The 23,286-nt window shown below is 44.5% G+C and overlaps 1 protein-coding gene across 2 annotated transcripts in view; it reads right to left on the bottom strand.

Annotated features, from left to right (window-relative positions):
- Positions 1-595: 595 nt before the first annotated feature.
- USP46 (ubiquitin specific peptidase 46) overlaps positions 596-23,286 on the bottom strand; it is a 53,658-nt gene continuing 30,967 nt past the window's right edge. For both annotated transcript variants that reach the window (XM_045815900.2, XM_087864138.1), the window contains exons 5-9: positions 14,087-14,163; positions 6,325-6,408; positions 3,942-4,139; positions 3,017-3,095; positions 596-2,188 (exon numbers count right to left, since the gene is read on the bottom strand). In XM_045815900.2, the coding sequence (XP_045671856.1) occupies positions 2,087-2,188; positions 3,017-3,095; positions 3,942-4,139; positions 6,325-6,408; positions 14,087-14,163 (540 nt within the window). In that variant the 3' untranslated portion in view covers positions 596-2,086. The remainder of the gene's footprint in view (positions 2,189-3,016; positions 3,096-3,941; positions 4,140-6,324; positions 6,409-14,086; positions 14,164-23,286) is intronic.

Here is a 23,286-nt window from a genome sequence, read left to right as displayed (position 1 = left end):
TTCTGTAGGCTTCCAATTGAAACTTTTTTTTCTAATAAATTAGCTTCAAGAGTCATTTCAAAGATAATTTTAATAGTTTTTCTTATGAATCAGTTCCAAATATATTAGATAAGAACCATTATTCTTTTTTTAAGCTTTGCAACCTGCAGTCAAATATATGGGTTATATATAGTACAAACAGTTCCTTGTATCAGTCACCTTCAATTGCAAAGTGTCTCTCCTTAAAAACAGAATAAATACTCACCTTCCAGGTAAGTGATTACTGCATGTTTCATGGAGGAAAAAAAAAGACAAAATATTTATAAATATGAATTTGCCTCTAAACAAGGCAAGGTATATTTTCGTCACTTGTATAAAACAATAACGTGAAGATCACCCTGTTTTTGTCTTCTCCAGTGAAAAGTAAAACATTTCACTTCAAGCATGAACAAATGAAGTGTTGGCATGTATTTAAGTTCTGAGCAATAAACAGTTCAAGATATCTCAAAGACAAGAAATCCAGTTTTCATCTAGATAAAGTGCTATGCTCTTCATTGTTACAAAATGGCCGCTAACATTTTCAATTTCAATTTTAGTTCACATTATGCCAAACATCTGCATGTTCATTTGCTGATTTATTAGGTAACAAAATAATACGTTCACAGTATATTATAGTGTATGGAAGTCAGCTGACTTCCCAAAGGAAGCCAAGATCTAGGACTCATAGTTATTTGTAAGAATCCAAAAACCAGCTCAACAGCAAAACACCAAATTGACCCTTTTAATAAAAGGTACCAATACTCAAATGATCTAATAAATACATATATAACAAAAGTGAAAAAGGTAAAAGTAACTCTAGTGAGATGAGGTTCTTCCAAAAAACTCTCTTGTCAAGCATTCTGGGAGTCTGAGCCAAAGAGACGCCACCATTTTGTTCATTCCTCCGCCCACCCACTCACACTTCCTCTGACCCACCTTCACACCCAGCTAACTCCAGTAATCCCTCTACGGAAGGTTCTCCATGAGCCCCGGGGCTCGCCAGTGCCTCCGCGAACACACGGAAATGTGAAAAAACCAACAGCTGTAGAACGCGGCCGATGGTGGTGAGGGCGCAGCGCCACTGTCCCTCCTGATAGAGGAGGATGTGGGTGCTAACCGGCCAAGGACAGCTGGGCCGCAACAGTCACCGCAGTGTCCCAGCCCTGCGACCACAGACCGCCAAACACCAGCAGGCCTGGCATCACCCCTGGGAAAGCTCAGCAGTGCCAGACAGAGGACAGGGACAACTCGCGGGACCTTGTGGAAGTAGAGGGTCACTACAAACAGCATAGGGTTCTTTTCCTGACACGTGGTTTTGGTAGAAAGATAAGAAAAGTAACTTGTCGCGGTCCACGCAAGCTTCCTCCTCTTGGCTTCGCCTGCCCTGAGCTGCCTGCCTTCCTAGCCTCGGGGGGATTCTCAAGGCTGGGAGAGCACAGCCCGGGGCAGGCCCGAGCCCCCAGGAACAGCTTCTCTTCACCCTGTTCCACCTGGACGATGGTTTCAGTATTGAGGTTACTCACTTTTACACGTTTTCACTTGCACACACTTAAAGCTATAGTTGCAGCCCTAAAAGGTGAACATCTACCCAATTCTTCTGTCCTTCTGGCAGAAAAGACGCAGAGCAGCAAAACCGGGGTAGCAGTGCTTCCAGGGACAGGTTAAAGGAATGCACTGAGCCGCGATCCCGGGAGGCATTTAGGCCGTTCAGCAGAGACCCAAAACAGACTGTAGACATTCGCAGGAAACGTCACTCGGATTCGGCCAGACACAACCAGTGCTGGAGCGCTTACCCGATCCTAAAATTAGCAACTGTTACTCATATAAATCTTACTACAATCTGATTGCAGTTAACTCTACCTCAGACTCAAATAAAACCACAAGTAGTGCTGCATGTAAAAAAAAAAACGAAACAAAAACCAAAGGGGGAGAAAGTCTAACACAGCCAGACCATCGGACTTGGCGTCATACCACTGGTGGGCCGCTGGGGAGGAAAGTCTGCAGGGAAACCGCGGAAGAGTGCTTGGAACATTTCCCCCCATCTGAATTAGTCCCGCAGGTCTTTAAGTTATTCTCTTGACTGATAGAATAAAATATATCCAGATTCTGAATTTTTTGATATGTCTGACGTCAGGCCATAGAATTCCTCAATAGCTTGGGCATCTATTTTCTGCAACAAAAGAGAGACGGAACAACAGCACTGTTTAACATGAGGACCGAGAGAAGGAAAGAAAAAGGAACGGACTACAGTAAGAAACACTGTTCTAAAATCACAACCGGGAACTCTGAACAGCAACCGAGCAATGCCCCAGCCCTGACAAAGGGGCACGAAAGCCACCCTTTAATCGACGAGGCCACCGTATGTGGGCACTTTTTGAAGAAGCCAGGGCTTCTGTCTTTCAAATGGTAAACTGGGGGGTCTTGGGAAAAACCTTAATTCTTTCTGGTCATCAGAGTTCATTCCCTTTAGTGTCACCCTATGAGTTAAAATGGACATTGTGTGAGAGTGGAATTCTCTCCAGCTAGTATTTCTTTACAACAAAATCAATACACGGAATGCTTGAGTGTGATAGAACGATTTTCAGGTCCAACAGACTGAGAAAGTATTTTTAACAATCAATACAAGGAAAATTTGGTATAATGAAAGAATTCTAATAGAACTTTTTAAATTTAAGTTAATTATTTGGTCTGTACCAGAGATGGCTTCAGTCGTAGTGGAACACAGGACTGACATATAAATATGATTTCAGGTGACACAGAGATCCCGAATCTATGGCTGATCGGTTAACAAGAACACGGTATTAATGAGCCCCCATCACACTCCTTTCTCCCTTTCACAGAGAGGGAAGAGCAGCAGAGTTGAGCTTTGAGAGAAATGTAAATTGTTTTCAAGCCAGACTCCAGGGAAACAGGCCTGTTTTAGGAAAGGTCCACACACACACATTCCCCAAAATACAGTCTGTGCCCCGCCCTCTGGTAGAGTAATCTGCACACCAACCTCTACAATGTCATCGTCAAACAAAAGCCAGAAGCCATGACTCTTCACGATAGTAATATAATGGCCACGGTTAGGACCACTGGAAAAGAGCAAACAACAGTTACCAAGTTAACATCTACTTCTTTAAAAAAAATAAAGAGGTAGCTCTTTATAAGCAGTGAATTACCAGAACAAAGGCTCTCGTCAGGACAGAGAACTGGCAGAGGTCCTGTCTATGCCCACATTAGTTTGGCCACACGTATGGAGGAAGACCCGCATGGCGGTGTTGTGCGGAACAAAGACGCAAACGCGTCAGTCTCCTACAGACCCCGTGCGGCAAGCAGATGTTCGCACCCAACAAACACAAACAGCGCCCGCGCACCTACTAAGCGCCAGGCTCTCCTCCGGCTGTCAGACCAAAAAGCAGTGACCACAACAAAGTTCCCGCTTTCCCGGGGGGAAGGCCTGGATGGGCAATGAACACGCTAAAATACAAATACATTTCAGGGGGTAACAAGTGCCATGAAGAATCCAGCCGGGGTGAGCATGGGGAGAGAACACAGACCCGTGCCACCTGAGCGGGGGATTACCAACAGGTGCATTTTCAGGGGGCTTTTCTACGCTTCTAATTACAGCTATGGAATAAAAAACGACTTGCTCAAAAGGACTTCCAGCAAAACACTACGCATCTCTGTATCTAGGGGCCTTCTCTCTTACTCTCTTTTTTCTGATTGGGTAAAGACGAAAAACGGCATGAAGAATATTTTTAAGAGTACATTAAAAAAAAATTTTTTTTAAAAAAAGAGTATATTTTAGATTTACTTTATGATGATAAATAAGAGCTTGGGAGACATTCTCAAAAGCACCATGACCAGCGAGTCTCGCGGCCCAGGAAAGGCGCGGCTGGGTCTCCTCGGGCACGACCCCGCTTCCCCGCCAGCCTCACCTGCCGCAGTGCACCACCACGGCCACCAGGTCGTACATGCGGTCCAGGTTCACGGCGTCGCTGGACGTGTTGAAGAGCCGGAGCTCCAGCGGGAAGACCACCCGGTAAGACAGCTTGGTGTATCTGTGCAGCTGCTCCATGTACTTGAACCGCTTCAGGTGCAGGGCCAAGATCATGGGCAGCTTTTTCACTCTCATCCTAAGAAACCACAGACAGACCATCAGTTGTCCCCCGCGGCTGTCAGGGGGAGAGAACACGCTGCCGCCACGCGAACGGACAGCAGAAGGGCTCGGACGGGCTTCAACCCAGCCTACCACACACCGCTCGCAAGCCTGAAGGGGGGCGTGCTTGCGGAGAGCTGGCTTCACCGACTTTCTCGGACAACAGGGGGCACAGCCAGCGAGAGCCAAGTGCCACCGCAGGGCGCTGTTTTGGTTTGGTCAAAGGAGACCGTCCCGAATTTCTGTACCTATAAAAAATAGGACGTGCAATTGCTCTCCATGACCGCCTGCTGCCTTCTGGAAAGGAAGAGTGTTTGGACAACCACACCCCCTCCATCCCACCTGGAGATAGGGGAGAAGAGGGCTGACAGCTTTTGAGAAAAGGAAGCTGGAGGGGGGACAAGCAGAAGGCTGAAGGTTGCGCTTCCAGGTTCCGAGGCCCGGCGGGGACGCTTCCCACACCGCAGTGCTGGCAGTCGGGGAGCCAGGCACGCCAGGCTCCCGCTCGCTCACTCCGGGTGAGGCATTCCCCGGGTGTGGCTCTCCGTTTGGTCGTTGGGAAAATGCAGGGGTTGGCTCACGGCTACCCTCCCCACACTGGGCTCGCTGGAGCACTGGCAGTGTTAACAGAGCCGGGGTTTCTGGGGCCCGTTTGGACAGGGTTACTCTCTATTCTGAAGTTCCTCCCTGCGCACTTGGCACACTGAAGGTTTTGAGAAATCCTACGGTGAAGGAACCATTCATTCTCTTTTGTCGGATGCAGCCTTTCCCAAACTCACATGAACACAGAAAGCTTTTTTTCACTAGGTGACCATTAATATTCCTCGGTAAAAAATTCCCCAAAACAACAGTTCATGTAGGTAATTCTGCTAGAATAGAGGGTCTTTAGTCACCTTCCAGGACCCTCACCCTGAGTCAGGGTCACTGCTGTGCAGCTTGTACACGTTTTCAATGCATATTATTTGAAAACGACAAATTTTAAGAGACTATTGTTCAGGAATCTATGGAGGTAAAACCCTGTTCATAAAAATAACCAAAATAGCAATGTCAGCAGAAACATAAGAATCATGGGGGAGCCCCATATTTTACAATTTCTCAAGAATTGTGGGGAACCCCATATTTTATATTAGTTATTGTGTGGGAACCCCATACAATATTTTAATCAATAAAACCTCCAGGGCGGAACAAACATTCATGCCACCCAGGAAGGCCTGGGCTGGCCTTGGGCAGGCTGAGATTCTAAGGACAGGGAGCAGAAATGAGCTCCCCTGATCACTCACAACAGTTAACCACCTCTGCCCTCTACTCCCATCTGCCAGATTGACTAACCTTTTATGAGTTTTGATGCAGTGAGGGAAGATGTACATGTCTGGGGCAGGCGGGGAGGAGAGCTGGGGAGGCTGGGCAGGGGAACTATTTCCACCTCCCAGATCCAGACCCCGGAAGGTTTCAGACGGCAGTAATGAGCTGCTGTGAGTTATTCTGAATATTATACAACCATGGGCAGGGTGAGTTAAACTCACAGTAAGGCCTCACGGCATAATTAAAATGTCAGTTTCTTGATTTCTGGGGCAGAAAGCAGAGAATCCCTGATTATCGCACCCTGTCCAGAGGCTGTAACCGGCTAGAGCTGGTAAAAAGATAGGCAAGCATGGATCCCGTATCAATTCAGAATGTGGTGACTTCTTATCACCCACCCATATAACTGATGTGTTATTGAGTTCCTCGTGTTTCCGAATCAAATTATTAACTTTTTTAACCTCTTGTGTCTCTGAATAAGAGGTTCCAATATTTAGGCAATACCAACAATATTACTAGATATCTACTATGTGTTATATGCTACATCCTTTTTATAATTTGCCTTTCATCCCAAGAGGACAGTAATTATATCTGATCACCACTCGTTTACCCAGCAAAGTATCTGGCACGGCACGCAGCATGCAATAAATATGTGTTGAATGAATGAACGAACAAATGACCCAACAATCAGAGAAATGGACAAGTCTCCAAGGCAGGCATTCTTATCCTCATTTCTCCAGGAAGGAAGGCAACTGACTTCTCCAAAGCTACTTGGCCAAGAGCCCATGGAACTGAGATTCAAAAGCAGACATGGTTCTTTCCTTCAACACAAAGCCACCCTCTGGGCTAAATCCTGGACGCACCTTTTCTGGGCCTCCTGTTTGCTGCAGCATGTTTCACAATAATATTTCTGTTCACTACACAGTGTTTCTGTGTTGCTGAAGTCTCTGCAGAGAAAAATATTTTCAACTCAAAACACAGTCCAAAATGTATTGCTATACCATGTTTTAAACCCTTTATTACCTATAGGGTAATTTTAAAAATTATTTCAGAGAGAGAGAGAGAAAGAACACAGAGGAGAGAGAGAAGCAGATTCCCCCGCTAAGCAGAGAGCCTGGCTCAGGACTCAATCCCAGGACTCTGAGATCAAGATCCGAGCCAAAGGCAGACACTCAACCGACTGAGCCACCCAGGCGACCTGCAGGGTAATTTTTAAGTGAATGTGGGGGAAAATGTAATGAGAAGAGATCTCTCTCATGAGTAGGTGCTATGACTGCCATTAGTCCACGTCTGCTGGCCTGGGCTATGACTTCACCACTGGAGATTTTCAAGGAGGGAGAACTTCATTTCATGGGACACAGATATAAATTAGGGTTTCCAATGGATTCAAAAAACAAATCTCAAGGTTTAACAAGACTACCTGTACCCTGGAGATTAAAAATTGGAACAGAAAAATACTCAATTATTGTAACAGCCCATTGTTACACTATAAGTCAGGTCCAAAAAAAGTCAAGCACAGAAGATGCAAGGTAACGTTACCCTGTAATGAAAACCAGTGTCCCTCAGGTGGTCTGTATTTTCATAGGGCACAAAGGTAAAGACAATGAAATTTCAATCATATACCATTGCCCTTAGATTGAACTAAGAAAATCCCTCATGACCAGGAGATGCCTGCTTCCTACTATCCCCTGCTCCCCACCCTGCACCTTGGCTCCTTTTGAGAACAAATGCCATTGTGATGTTCTATCTGTATTCACCCCTCTCATGAGGTTTTACTGCACTACTTACAGAGTTTCCATTTTTTAAATGTCACAGCTTTTCATTCTTTCCTGGTCATTGAGATTCTACTTAACATTCCTGCGGTACTGCTTCAAAGGCTAAGAAGAACATCCAGAATATAATACCCTAGAGTTTGGAGAGAGCCTGTGATATTTTTTTATTCATAGGGAGTGTCCTAGCACCAGAATGATCAGATTTTTATTAAACAGAAAATGTTATTTACATGGTGTTATTGACTCACACACTCAAACAGAGCTTATCAAAACAAAACGTAGATTGTTCATTCATTCACTACTCAACCGTTAACCGACAGTCCACTGGGTTTGGTGCTGGGGGTTCATTCACAGAAGCACCTGCCCTCACGCTGCCCCCGGTCTAAGAGACCCGGGCAAGTGAGCCATTTACAACAGGCAGTGTTCCGTGCAGTTAAAAAAATCATTTCACGCAATTCTCACACCTAAAACCCTCCAACCGTTCCCCAGTATGCTTAGGAATAAAACCAAATACCTTGCCAAGGCCGACAGGCCCTCGGTCCTCAGAGCCTTGACTGTTCTGACCTCACCTCCTACCCTCCCTCCGGAGTGCCACCCAGCCTTTCTGCCTCAGCACTTCTGCATGTGCAGCTTCCCAAAACAGCACCTTTCCAGATGCTTTCATGGCTGGCTCCGCTCACTGTTCAGAACTCAGCATAAATGTCACCTGCTGGGAGAAGACTTCTCTGTCCACCTTCCGCAAATCCACCCAGCCTCTATCCTGTTTGCTGTCTTGTTTTCTGCTGAGCACTCAGCACTAGCTGAAACCATCCTCCTATTTGATTACTTGCCTCCTCTCTCTGTGGGCAGTGGTTCCGTCTATCTCACTCACTGCCACATCCCCAGCTCTGAGAACAGGCCCAGTGCAGCATGGCACTCCATTTGTTGGCTGCATGAAGACAGAAGCAGGTGTATCAAGTCCAGGGGAAAGCACAGAGGAAGGAGAAATGAACTTGAACTGGGGTAATGCACATCATTTCCAAGGGCTGATGCTGAAGTCAGGTGCTCAAAGAGGGAAAGTGCGCCAGGTGGGTAAGAGTCAAGGATTCCAGACAGAGGGACTGCTGCAGCACAGGGACATGGAGGCAAGGGAGGGAGTGTGTCTTAGAAGCTGGCATGGACCCTTTGCCTCTAGAATCCCACTAACAGGTCTCAGCAAGGAAAAGACATAATTAGACAGTGCTTTTGAGAAATACCATTTTTGGTGGCACTATGGAGAAAGGATTGGAGGGACCGAGAGGCAAGAATACAATTCAGAAGGTGATTATACTCAACTCTCAGATCTCAGGTGCTTGGTGCATAACACAGACCCAGACTTAGCTGAATGAACACAGGCTAACTCTTTAACGAAGTAACTGACGTGAACGCTTTTCTTGGCCTACGCAAGACTGGGGTGGAACTGGTGGGGGGGGGGGCGGGAAGAGGGGGAGGAGAGTCTGGGTGACGATGGAGATTCACATCGTTGGCATGCCCACCACAGATGCACCTCTTCATCCGGCTGAAGAACGACAATGGTCAAGGCAAGCACAGCAGTGGAAAAGGATTGAAACACTTTCTACTCTTGTTTTTCTGAAGTATTTGCAGACCCAGATAGGTGGAAATATACCAAAGTTAGTGCTTAATTTAAAGGCCCAATTTATAAGTAGCCACCATCCTGCCCCGCCCCTGCTGGCTGAAGGCTCATCCCCCGCCCCCACCAAGGGACATGGTAATGCTTCCAGCGCCTCTGTGGGTGGAGAATGGACAATGCGGCTAGTTTAGGAGAAGGGGCTGACCCCAGCGTGCAACTAAGGTACAGCAGGTCTGTCGGGAGATACTGCACAGAGGCCCTGCGCCGCCTCCTAGGAGCCCGGGGACCCACACACACCTGTAACCTCTCCCCTGTGGCACACCAGTTGGGAAGCTTTGTTCTAAGGATGACATCAGCATCACTGGCAGTTCTCCAGGCCGCCCATTAGAATTACCTGGGGAGCTTTCAAAACAATCGCAGTGCCTAATCCCTCCCCTTGGTCCCCCCTCAGTTACATCAGAATCTCTCCAGGTAGAGCAGGTGGTTCCAATAGGCTTGGAAGTCTGAGAGCCACTGCTCCCAGGGCTTTGTCGACCTTAGCACGCATTTGCATCACCTAGAGATCTTGTCAAAATGCAGATTCTGGTTTGCTCTTTCGTTCTTGGGGGAGACCTAAGATACTGTTCTAATGAGCTCCCAGGTGATGTCAATGGTGCCAGCCCATGCACCACCGTCTGAACAGCGAAGATCCAGAGCAGTGGATCTCCAACGTTGGTGGTATTAGAATCACCTAGAAAATTAACTAAAAAGAGAGGCCCAGGCTCACTCAAGTTAGATATGGCCAGGGCCAAATCATGGAAGCAGCCCAAGTGTCCATTGATACATGAATGGGTAAAGAAGATGTGGGGTGTGTGTGTGCGTGTGTATTATTCAGTCATAAATATTACTCATCCATAAAAAAGAATGAAATCTTGCCATTTCCAACAACATGGATGGAGCTAGAGAGTATTATGCTAAGCAAAATAAATCAGTCAGAGAAAGACAAGTACCATATGATTTCACTCATATGTAGAATCTAAGAAACAAAACAAAGGGATAAAGGAAAAAAGGAAGCAAACCCAGAAAAGACTCCAGAAACTACAGAGAACAAACAGATGGTCACCAGAGGGGAGGTGTGTGGGGGGAGGGGTGAACTGGTGAAGGGAGTTAAGAGAACATCCACCATGAATGAGCACTGAGTAATGATGTACAAAATTGTTAAATCACTATGCTGTAAACCTGAAGCTACTATAACACTGCACGTTAACTATACTGGAATTAAAATGAAAAACTTAGAAAAAAAAAAGAATATGATATCCAAAACAAATAAATCATTGTTGGGCTCTGGAAAGAAAAAAAAAACAACGAGGCCGAGGCTCACTGAGGTCGACTATGGGCTAGGCCCCTATTTTTGCCAACTTCTGCAAGGTGATTTTCATACACACCAAAATTTGAGAACCACTGAGAGTATTAGAGAAGACTGAAAAAAGAAATGCATGAGAAACACGTGTCAAATATTAGAAAATACTACACATCAGTAATAAGCAAACACAGGTCAGAGAAATAGAAGAGAGAAACCAATAGATAAGCATGTGGCAATGGATGGGTGGTGGTGGGGGCATATGAACTTTGTATACAGAAGTTTCTCAGGGGGGCGCCTGGGTGGCACAGCGGTTAGGCGTCTGCCTTCGGCTCGGGGCGTGGTCCCGGCGTTATGGGATCGAGCCCCACATCGGGCTCCTCCGCTATGAGCCTGCTTCTTCCTCTCCCACTCCCCCTGCTTGTGTTCCCTCTCTCGCTAGCTGTCTCTCTGTCGAATAAATAAATAAAATCTTAAAAAAAAAAAAAGAAGTTTCTCAGGGACGCCTGGCTGGCTCAGTCAGTAGAGCACGAGACTCTTGACCTCGGGGTTATGAGTTCGAGCCCCACATTGCGTGTACAGATGACTTAAAAGAGGTTTCTTAACATAAGTAGAAAAGGAATTCATTTTACGGAAGATAAATTTTAAAAACAGAGCTGCGGGAGAATGACAAGCTACTTCCCTTCCAGCTGACCTCCCCAGCACCGGGAGAACGGGCATTTTGAATGAGAGGAAGGCAGCACAAGGGAAAGTGGTTTCAGAACGTGGAGCTTAAGGTGAAGGTTTCTGTGAAGGAGCCACGGGGAGGGACTCAGGCACTGAAGTGAAAGGCAAAAAAATACCCAAAAGACCATAGAAGGATAATTAAGATAAACTTCACGTATTTGAAGTTTTTGCCTGAGGCCATCCCTGAGCTTTTCAAAAGAAGAAAAGAAAAAACTTTCCCGGTCTTCACTTGTGATACAGACGGCTCACCCTGCCTGAGACGCAGGACTGACGTTTGAAATGTGAGGATTCTAGTTCAGTTACAGTATGGATTTAATGGTTTCTGTAGCCTGGTATCCTGAATGTAACCACTACTTATTTCATCATTCCTCTGGGACAAAAGCCGTAAAACAAGACTGGAATTAATCATCTGGAAGGAGGTGGCAGAGACCTTACATTCAAATCCCACAATTTTAGCTTGATCTGTAACTTCTTTTTGGTCATCAAAATGAAAGAAAGATAACATATCGCATCAGAAGACAGATGCAGACACGGTAAGAAGAAAACCCAGAGTTCTAATTTTAAAAACAAACCCTTAAGAATGCAAACCGACCTGAACGATGAAAGGGGCCCAAAAGATTGTAATCATTCCTTCTCTTTAGCCTCAGATGGGAAACGCTAATGGATTAGCTGGCATCATTGATTCCCTGGGCCTTTCTCTGGCACTTCGTTCTTTCGGGATAGGTTCAAAAGCTGCCACTCCCAGCCCAGAACTCTGGGAGCGTGAGGGTGAGTGGCAACAGCCAGCACAGGCCTGTCTTCCTGGTGGAGAGGTGCGATCTCAGGCACGTGTGAGGGCAGGGATGGGTAAGTCAGTCAACGTCTATTTTAGGGATGATGTAAAATGGGGGGTAGGGCAGGCAACGTGGAATCATCAGCCCAGTCAGTCCAATCAGATGCAAATCTAATGTTTAAAGGCATCCAGGGGCACCTGGATAGCTTAGTCCGTTGAATGTTCAACTCTTGGTTTTGGCTCAGGTCATGATCTCAGGGCCATGAGATCAAGTCCCTTGTCTGCACTTGGGGGAACTCTATGAGATTCTCTCTCTCTCTCTGCCCCTCCCCCTGCTCAAATGTGCATGCACTCTCTCGCTGGAATAAATGAATAAATCCTTAAAAAAATAAAAAATTTTAAAAATAAAAGGCATTCCAAAGCTCTTTCATACTCTCCCATCCCAACTTTAACATCTCCAAATGCCCTCCAGCCTGCCTTCCTCAGGTATGCATGACCAATACATGTATTTCTCAAGTCAATCAATCAATCAATACGGGTAACATAAATCTGAGTTATATTTCTTCATAAGTTTCCCCCAAAGATTAAAATCATAACTCACCAGTAAGCCCTCTACCTGGCTGACTGAGATCTCAAGGCTACAGCCACTGCCATTTGCCCTTTTGAGCAGCCCAGGAATTTCTTAGAAGGGAGGAGAAGCAGTCAACCTAACCCAAATCTCCCTAACTCCAAATCATGAAAAAAAAAAAAAAAAAAAAAAAGGTAGGGGAATAGGCAAGTAATATCTTTCCTCCTATTCCTTCATCTGTAACTAAAGTTGGCAAAACCATAACTTTTTCCACTCCCTGTGATCATTAGACCTTGGGGAAATCAAATATGGCTTCTTGTCACAGGAATATTAGGAACCCATTCCATACACAGAACCATTCAGAAGAACACCCTGGCCTACAAAACACTTTGCAAACAAAGAATTAACACACTCGTCCTACGCACCTGGACCTGGGGCACTTGGACGCACGGGCTGGTGCGCCAAACCAACAGGAAGTGCTGTGTAACTAATTCATCAGTGCGGGGAGCGGAGGGGGACCCGGGGCCCTGGGAAACCAGAAAGCAGTCAGCGCCCTCACCACCCACTCACACAACACACGACAGCTCTTTCATGCTGGCGTTGGTGCTGCCCCCGCCAGATGACTTTCTAACAGCCAACCACCACCGCCAGTCCCCTTAATCTCTTTTTTTTTTTAAAGATTTTATTTACTTATTTGACAGAGAGAGAGACAGCCAGCGAGAGAGGGAACACAAGCAGGGGGAGTGGGAGAGCAAGAAGCAGGCTACCAGCCCAGGAGCCTGATGGGGGGCTCGAACCCAGAACACTGGGATCACGCCCTGAGCCATAGGCAGACGCTTAACGACTGTGCCACCTAGGTGCCCCTTAATCTCTCCTTCTAAAAGGTTCCAAGTAATCTGAACTGAAATAACACTTCTGTCACCCAATCGCCCTTGACAAATATGCACGCTGCCTTGTTAGACACTGTAAAATGTCTCTGAGCTATGGTACCCTAAACAACGGGAGGCCTGCCCTGACCATGAGGTCCACACTGGCATCCCCACAACCAACTACTCTGGAGACCTATCTAATTTCCTTCAAAGCACCAACCGTTGCCTGTGGATTCCCCCCAGAATGTAAGTGCTGTGAGAGATGGACTGTGTCTGATGTTCCCTCTCCACACTCAGTGTCTACAGCAGCACTGGGCTGTTTCTAAGCCCTCACGACCCACTGAAAGCAGGAGGGGGAAGAAGGGTAAAGGGAATCGTGTCTGTGTGTGGACTCCCAGGCACATTTTCAACGTTCAAGTCAATACACAATATGCCTGGAATCCCAGGCATGTGCTGTTCTGCGCTCCGGGCTCCTTACCTTCGCTCAACCCTAACAAGGAGGAATTTCTTTCCACCACTCATCTCCACAGAACGCTGAAAGATGGAGGAACAGACGGTTCCTCACTGGCTCTCAACTCAAAAGTACATAATTTTTCAAATTAGCTTAGACAAAGAGTAATGTTAGGAAAGGGTAGCGTGTATTAACCATGTGTGTCAGAGAGAGAGAGATGAGAGAGAGAGAGACTGATGAAAGCCAAAGCTCACATCTGTATGAAAGATTAAAACTTATTTTTCAACTTAATGACTAATGACTTCCACTTGATCCTCTTTCTTCTCAGCAGGATCCTTCTTCTCTAGACCACATACACTTATTTTTAATCTCTCTTGGGAAAGAAGAAATAGAAAATAATAGGATTATATGGGTTTAACAGAAAGGAAGATTACCTCCTGAGGAAATACAGTATCCCCCCCCCACTTACTCACTAGCCTGATCAAAAGCTCAGATCATTGTCAGAATTCACGAGGTTACCTCAGACAGTGGGTAATAGATGTATTCTGCTCCACATCGACAGAAAGGTCAAGAAAATCTTCATCTTTGCTACTAACCTGAAGCAAAGAAAAAAAGAAAAAAGTATTAGGTACAAAATACATAACAGACATAGGAGATAAAATCTTGAACACTCACCGGTAACCAAAACCCCAAACTGCGGTCATGTGCGGTTTTGTATACTCGCTGACAACGAGTCACACCAAAACCACCCCAGTCTAGGGAAAATCCCAAATTCTCAGTTTACCTGAATTCCCATTCCAGCTTTAATTCAGAACTTTTAATAATTAACACGCAATCAGATTTCCCTTCCTCTTCACTCATTCTCCCCCTCCTTTCAAAGTAGGAAGCATCAGACAAAACACCCATCTAGCCCAAACTGGCAGAATGAGAAAAATGGAAAAAAGACAAGAGACTTCTAAAACTCACTACTCAGCTGGCCAACCTCTGGGGGGCCGCCTGCATCTTCTGCCAGTCCCCTGACCTCACTCGCTCCTGTGCCTCCTCATCCAAACTGTGCCCGGGGCCAGGGCGATACTGGGTGCTGGGCTGGAGGGTTACACGAACCGCACGTGCACCTGTCCCTGAGCTGGGGAAACGGCCATCATTGGCAGAGGCCTGGGCTGTCTGTGATCAGCTGGGCCTGGAGCTGGCCTGCAGCCCTGGCTCACACAGACCCCCATGCCGGCGGACTGCTCTCAGGAGCTGGCTCTCTGGCCCAGCTGTTTCTCGGCCCCTGCCGTTCATACCACACCAGTCCTGGCTCTCGTACTTAGTGAGGTTCATGGAGTGAAACTGCTTGCATTCCAGCAGTTCGCGGGCAAGCCTGGCATTTTACTCTTGTGCAGTGGGAGGGACAAACTAGCTCCGCAAACACCTTGACGTGTCCAGTCAATTGGCAGCAAAATGAGAAAACACTCCTTTAAGTGGGACAACTACCCTATGACCCAATACTCCACCACTAGGCCATTATCTGAAGAAATATTCAGAATGTGGACACAATCTTTTACACTTTTATTAGTATACACCAGAAAGGGTGTGGAGACAGACTTTCCAGTTCCAGATCCTGTCTCTGCCACTTACGCAGTGGATGACTGCAGGCCGGTTACTCAGCCTTGGTGTACCTCAGTTTCCTCATCTATAAAGTGGGGACAGTAAGAGTATCTATTTCATCAGGCTGTTACAAAGATAAAATAATACATGTAAGGCGCTTTCAAAAGTAAACACCCAGTAAGTCGGGGAGGGGTATAAAAATTGTAAATGGCCTAGGGGCGCCTGGGTGGCACAGCGGTTAAGCGTCTGCCTTTGGCTCAGCGCGTGATCCCGGCGTTCTGGGATCGAGCCCCACATCAGGCTCCTCCGCTATGAGTCTGCTTCTTCCTCTCCCATTCTCCCTGCTTGTGTTCCCTCTCTTGCTGGCTGTCTCTATCTCTGTCAAATAAATAAATAAAATCTTTAAAAAAAAAATTGTAAATGGCCTAAAATGAGCAAAGAGCTGGGAATGGTTTACTACACGGTGGGTATCATATCATATTAAATGAATGAGAAGGCTACACATCCTTATATAAGTGAATTCCAGTTTTGTATAAAAAAGGCATGTATATATTTACACACATACACATGCCCTTACACATATACACACACTCCACCATTCTGCCTTTTTTTTTTTAAATGGCACTTGTTACTGCTATGGTAAAATGCAGGAAAGGCCCAGATCTTCACCACTGCCCACACTGGCTTCTTTGCTGTATGACTTTACAGATCCTCTCATCAAGAGATATGCTTCTCATCCTTGATTCTGAATCCAGCCATCCGACTTGCTTTGGCCAATGGGATGTTAGAGGACATGTCATAAGCAGAAGCTTGAACAAGCACTTATGAAATTACTCTCTTGCATTTCTGTCATCACCATAAGAAGGATAAGCGCAGGCTAGTCCACTATTTTTTTTTTAAAGATTTTACATATTTGAGAGAGAGAGAGCATGCGTGAGAGGGGGGAGAGGCAGAAGGAGAGGTAGAAGCAGACTCCCCACTGAGCAGGGAGCCCTATTTGGAGCTCAATCCCAGGACCCCGAGATCATGACCTGAGCCAAAGGCAGCCGCTTAACCGACTAAGCCCCCAGGGGCCCCCAGGCTAGTCCACTATTCCCAGGAAGAAGATGAGAGACCCATGAAAGAAAGCTGTTCTCACTAAGGTGCCCCAGCCAAGCCCAATCTAGAGCAAAATGCCTAGCCAGCCTGCAGATACAGGAGTGAGCCAGCTGAAATACAAACACACGAGCTCAGCCAGGTCCAGCCTAGATCACGTGACCCTCAGCCACCCCAGAGTTGAATGAATTATAATAAATGATAGTTGATTTGAGTCTCAGAGTTTTGGGGTGGTTTATAACAAAGCAATAGATAACCAATACAATGACTTCATATTATAAATGTTTTATTTGCATTTTTTTATTGTCTGACTCTCCCTCACTAAAATGAAAGACTGGCTCCAGGAATGACTAAGATCTTGCCATTCCTACACTCCTCCAGAAAACTATAAAACTCAGCTAACTATGTCCCCCCCAATGTCCATCACCCACTTAATGGGAGACATTCTTAAGACAACTGAACCAATCCTCAGATGATGCAGATATTGAAATTAGCAGACAAGATTTTTTTTTTAGCAGGTAAGAAATCTCAGCAAATAGGAAAAAAAAAAAAAAAAAGGAAGAAGAAGAATCAAATGGAAATTCCAGAACTGAAAAATTAATACACCAGATGGACCTAACAACAAACTGGAGATGACAAAGGAAAGAAAAAGGGGATTGGAAGACAATTCAACAGAAAATTATCCAATGAGAAGAATAAAGAAAAAGAAAAGATGAAATAAAAATTAACAGATACTCAGAAAACTGTTAGAAAATATCATACATATAATTGGAGTCTCAGAAGGGGAGAGAGAATAGAGCAGAAAAGCTATTTGAAAAATAATGGTGAAATATTTCCTCATTTGGTGAAAAACATAATTTATCGATTTATCGATTCAAAATGCTCAACAGACACCAAGTAAGATAAATACAAAGATGGTTAGCCAAGGCACAGCATAATCCAACTGTAACAAGTCGAACGTAAAAAGCAAATCTTAAAAACATGGAGATAAATGACATATTACAAAAGAATGGTTCAGTTGGAAGCTGATGTCTCATCAGAAATTATGGAGGGCAGAGACAGTAGAACAACATCTTTAATGTGCTAAAAAAAAACAAAAACAAAAACAAAACCCCAACCTGTCAATAGCCCATAAATAGATCCTTCAAGAATGAAGGCAAAATAAAGAGAATTCATTATTAACAGACCTGCACTGCAAAAAAGAAAAAAAAAAAAAAAAGGTTAAAGGAAGTTCTTCAAGCCAGAGGGAAATAATACCAGATGGAAATCCAGATCCTCAAGAAAGAATGAAGAGCATCAAGAATAGTGACTTTGACATTGCCCTGTGGGGTTTATGATATACGTAAATGTAATCCACACGACAACGACAGCATAAGGACAAGGCAAGGTGGGGGCAGGCAGAAGGAATACGCACCTGGACAGTTACAAGCCTTCTGTTTTATATGAAACAGTGACATTATTAACTGTACGTGGACTGTGAACAATAATTAATGTATATTATGATCTCTAGAGAAACAGCCAAACAACAACATACACACAAATACATACTAAGATGAAGATTAAAATGGAATCGTTTATACAAATATATATGTACATATAACTATATATATATATATATTAAAATAATTTTTTCAATAAAAGCAAAGGAGGAGGAACATAAAAACAAAAAACTGAGGGGAAATAAATAGAAAACAAATAATAAAGTGGGAGCCCCAAACCCACCCCTACCAGTAATTACATTAAACATTAATGGAATAAACATTCATTAGTGGTGGCCTGAGGCTGGCAACAGAGATTAATTGCTGGGTACAAGGGATCTTACTGGTGTAATAAAAATGTTTTAAAACTGGATTATGGATTCCAATAAAAATTAGGAAAAAAAACTGGATTATGATGATAGCTGCACAACTCAGGAAATTACTTTAAAAATTACTGAAAGGATAAACTTGATGGCATATAAGCTATACATCAATAAAGTTGTTTTTTAAAAAGTAAACAAGGGGCGCCCAGGTGGCTCAGTCAGTTGAGCGACTGACTCATGATTTTGGCTCAGGTGCTGATCTCATGGGTTGTGAGACTGAGCCCTGCGTTGCCTTGTTAGGCCCCACACTCAGAAGGGAGTCTGTTTGAGATCCTCTTTCTCCTTCTCCCTCTGCCCCTCCCCCCAATTCATGCTCTAAGATAAATAAATCTTAAAAAAAAAAAAAAAAGTGGGGCGCCTGGGTGGCTCATCAGTTGAGCAGCTGAGTCTTGATTTTGGCTCAGGTCATGATCTCAGGGTCTCGGGATCAAGCCCTGCATTGGGCTCTGTGCTCAGCAGAGAGTCTGCTTGAGGATTCTCTCTCCCTCTCTCTGCCCCTCCCCCTACTCTCTCTCTCAAATAAATCTTTAAAAAAAAAAGTAAAAGTTTCATGAAGCAAAAACTGACAGAATTAGAGGAAGAAAATAAAATTATCCCACAATTAAAGTTAAGATTTTTTTTAAAAAAGATTTATTTATTTGAGAGAGAGAGACACGGAGAGCATGCACAAGCAGGAAGGGCAGAGGGAGAGAGAATCTCAAGCAGACCCCCTGCTGAGCACAGAGCCCAACAACAGGGGCTCAATCTCAGGACCTGAGCCGAAACCAAGAGTTGGATGCATAACTGACTGCACCACCCCAGTGCCGCTACAATCGTAGTTAGGTATTCTAACACCCCTTTCTCAGCAGCTAATAGAAAGACTGTGGGGAAATCAAGGAAAACATAGAAAATCTGAAGAACTCTATAACTACAAAATATATATTCTGTTCCACCAGTGGTTCTCAGCAAGGGGAACTTTTCCTTCCAAGGGATATCTGGCCATGTCTGGACACGAGTTCGCTGTCACCTGCTGGGGGCTGCCACTGGTATCTAGTAGGTAGAAGCCAGGGAGGCTGCTAAACATCCCATGATGCACAGGGGGCAGCCCCCACAACCAAGAATTATCTGACTTTAAATATTAATAGTTCCAAGGTTGAGAGACCTTGTTTTAAAGTACATTTACTGGGATAAACCATGTGTTAGGATATAAAACATGTCCCAGTAAATTTTAAAAGACTGAAATAACACAGAATATATTCCCTAACCACACAGAATTAAATCTGAAATCAATAAAATTAAGGCATCTAGGGAAATCTAAATAATTGCAAGTTGAACAACTTACTTCTAAGTAATACATGGATCAAAGGGAAAAAAGCACAAGAGAAATTAGAGAATATTTTAAACTAATGACAAAGAAAAATCAGAATTTGTGGGATGCGGCTAATGCAGTGCTTAAAGGGAAAAGTATAGCTTCAAATGTGTATATTTAGTAAACAAAAGAGCGGGGACTATCTTTTCTGTCTGTTTTAAATGCTATATCCTTAGTACATAAAATAATTTGCAGCATTTAGTGGGGACCCCATAAATATTTCTTAAATGCATGAATATATAACTGAACAAATGATTTCTAATAGCCAGTGGTGGCATCTGGATAGCAGAATTATAAATGATTTTCTTTTTATACATTCCCGTGTCTGATTTGTAAAAAATAATCCATAGGTATTATATCTTTTAATTAGTAAAACTTTTTAAACCTAAATGGTCCTTCTCTAGGGGAAAATAAAACGATCAGAGCCAACTGAGATCGTATATAATTTAGAGAGGGAGTATCAGATCTAGGAAAGCTTTTACTTGAAGGGTGCAAAGACAAAGAAATATTGTCTCCTGCTGGATGCAAATCATTTCTTAATTATTTTAGGGAGGGGAGAAAGGTACAAACCTAATTAACTAAATGAAAAAAGTTACTGTAACTTCCCCAATTCCCAGTGTAAACTGCTTCCAGAATTTAGAGTGTGAGAAAACACTACTCAGATAGATCAACCCTTTGGGGGATCTGAATACACATTGCTCTAAACCCTTCCATTAGGGTTTTTCTCTCCCCCGACTCAGAATGAAACAGTCAAAAGCAATGGGTGATCAAACAATTTTTTTCCCTATTTTTTTTGCCTTCCTGTCTCCCCAGAAAGCTGCCAGATAATGAAACCATTTTCTTCCCACACGCAAGGATCGCATTTTGGTCTAAGTGAAAATACAGCTTGTCTCCAAGGAAACATATATGTCACTGAGACTCCAATACTCCCAGCAAGCACAGGCTACATCTTATTCTTTCTTCTCCCCAGTTCTGGGCATGGAGTTACCCCAAAACTGGCTTAAAAGATATCTAGGAAAATTAAGTGACCCTACCTGCTCTTCTGTTTAATTGATTACAAATCAACTAACAGGACAAATTAATATGTAGGCATACATATAAATCATGAGCTTTCCAAAGGTCCTGAGTAATTAACATCATACTCAGATGTGCTTCGAACCCCCCGACTCCTTTCCTTGGCTTAGCAGAAAAGGTGGCCAGGCGGCTCTTCTGCAATGATCAGCCAGGAACTGAAAATGTGCTGTCTCAGGGCAGTGACAGAGCCGCGGGCTTAGGACAGGTGGTAACGACAGCCCACCCCGAGGGACTCAGAATCATGGCTCAGTGATCTCACCTGGCCACATCTCCCATCCCCACTCCTCCTCTGTAAAGGGCTCAGAATCTCTACTGAATCAATTTTAACCTCTGCAAATGAAGCAAGAAGGAGCCGTGCAATTGGTACTTAATAAAGCAGTTCTTTAGACAACCTTTTGGCTCCAGTGACAGATATAAATGTGCCTTAAAGCCCCCAGGAAGCACTAAAAACCACAGGTTTGCAAAGCAAAAACTCAACTTAAATGGAAAGGGGGGAAATTAACAACAACAACAAAATTAAGCTCCAAGTGGCCCCGCAGATCTTATGAACCAAGCAAAGAATAACCAAAGGAGCCCTAAGGCTAGGCTGGAAAATCCCCAGGCCGCAGTTCTGAAGTGCCTCGATCAAGGTTATACGGGAAAGTGTGCACTGAATTACCCCCCTTAAAATAGTCTCTCCAAGTGTATTGCAGGGTGAAACTGTTTGTCTCCATAAATCTCTCAGTTGACATTTGCACTGCAATCACAAGCAACATTTACAACGGGTGAGACCAAGGGGGGAAAAATCATATTTTCTGAAAGCCAGAAGGAGGGCACAAAGCGTTTTGCGCAACTGGAGGAACCAGCGGCTGGGGTGGCTACAATGGCAAGGCTCCCCGCTCCCCCGGGGGCTAATTTGCAGCAGAGGATCTAGCAGAGCTGAATCCCACTGTGAGCTTTCACAACGGTGACTGAAGCACCATCTAAAGGCTGCTCGCCTGCCTCGGGCAGAGGACAGTACTCAAAGGGGGCCCCATATTTCTCATCCTGGGAAAGAAAACTTAAATGGTAGGTCTTCTTTTACACTAAGTCCTCAAAAACAGCCTGCAGGCTATGGATTTTCTTAGAAAGTAGAGGGCTTTTCTAACAATTAGAGCTTTCTAAAAATGGAATGCATCGCCCAGAGAGATTGAGTTCCCCATCTCTGGTCAGAGGCCAGCAGATGCTGGTGACCAACTGGCTAGGATGTCACAGAAGGGACGCGGGCACTGGCAGGGAAGGATTGGATGACTCCTAGGATCCCATCCAGTTAAAGGATCTAAGAAATGGAGGTGATTACCTAAGTAACACCAGAGAAAACTCCTGCCTCAAGTCTAATCACTTTAAGAAATAAAAAATACAGGGATGCCTGGGTGGCTGAGTCGGTTAGGCATCTGCCTTCAACTCAGGTCATGATCTCGGGGTCCTGGATCGAGCCCCACATTAGGCTCCCTGCTCAGCGGGGAGTCTGCTTCTCCCTCTGCCTCCCCTCGCTCGTGCTCTCTCTCTCAAATATATAAAATCTTAAAAAAAAAGAAATAAAAAATACAGGTTTTTCAGAGCATGCCATCCTCCATAAAGACAGACTCATACATTCAGCTTTTACTTCCACAAACCAAGTATAATGGTTGGAATCCTGTTATAACAAACTATGGCATCACCCAAAAGTTTTTTTTTTTTTTAATATTTTATTTATTTATTTGATAGAGAGCAAGACAGGACAAGCAGAGGGACCAGCAGAGGGAGAGGGAGAAGCAGGCTCCTCACTGAGCAAGGAGCCCAACACGGGGCTCGATCCCAGGACCCTGGGATCATGACCTAAGCTGAAGGCAGATGCTTAACCAATTGAGCCACCCAGGCATCCTGCCATCATCCAGAAGTTTTGAAGGGGATCTCTGGGTACAGGCGTCACATCTAATGGTAACCCTCCAGGAAAGTAACAGGCTAGGTGATAGTTTCTGCCATACAAATATTTGAGGGTGCATTATTTGCATTTTTTGGGATCGAATAACCCGTTCATAGATAAAGAAACTACAAATGTGACTAAGCCTATCATCTGAGCCTTCCTGAAAACTCCTACCGAGTTTTCCACAGGATGGTTTTAGTAACTGTGTTAATTTCAAAGATAACCAAAAGGACCAGCCCAGCTACACCGTCTGCTGCAGGTTTCCCGGCTAACCGTAGAAATGCACCACCCCACTGTTCTGGTTCCTGTGTCATAAGCTCATAGGGTACTCTGTACTTCTCCTTCATAGCATTTTACAATTGTCATGACAAAACTCATTATACACTTTGTTACTAATGTCTGTCTCCCATGTGAAAGTTCCAGAAAGGCAAGGCTCTCACTGTATCCTCAGTATCTGTGCCTTTACACAGCAGGTGTGAGGCAGGGGGAGGTATTTACGGAATAAAATAATACTCAGTTACACAGCCACTATATTACCCAAAGTGAAGCCATCTAGGAAGAGTAAGTATAGACAGCAATGTGGAGAAACGAGAATGATCATACACTGCATGTGTAAAATGGGACAAGCACTTCGGGGATTTGAAATTTTCTGATAAGCATACCATAGGACCTAAAAAAATATAGAGAAAAAATATATATAGATAGATTTATGTACACTTGATTGCATGCATTGGAATGGTCACAGCAGCATTGCTCATAGTTGCGCCAAACTGGAAACAACCAAATATCCACCAACAGTGAAATAAACTAGTGAACTGTCACGTATT

This window comes from Ursus americanus, chromosome 8, assembly GCF_024610735.1.
Source record: "Ursus americanus isolate L20-20 chromosome 8, mUrsAme1.1.p, whole genome shotgun sequence".
NCBI lineage: Eukaryota > Metazoa > Chordata > Mammalia > Carnivora > Ursidae > Ursus > Ursus americanus.
Note: the sequence above shows the minus strand (reverse complement) of the source record. Positions and strands in the feature narration are given on the sequence as shown.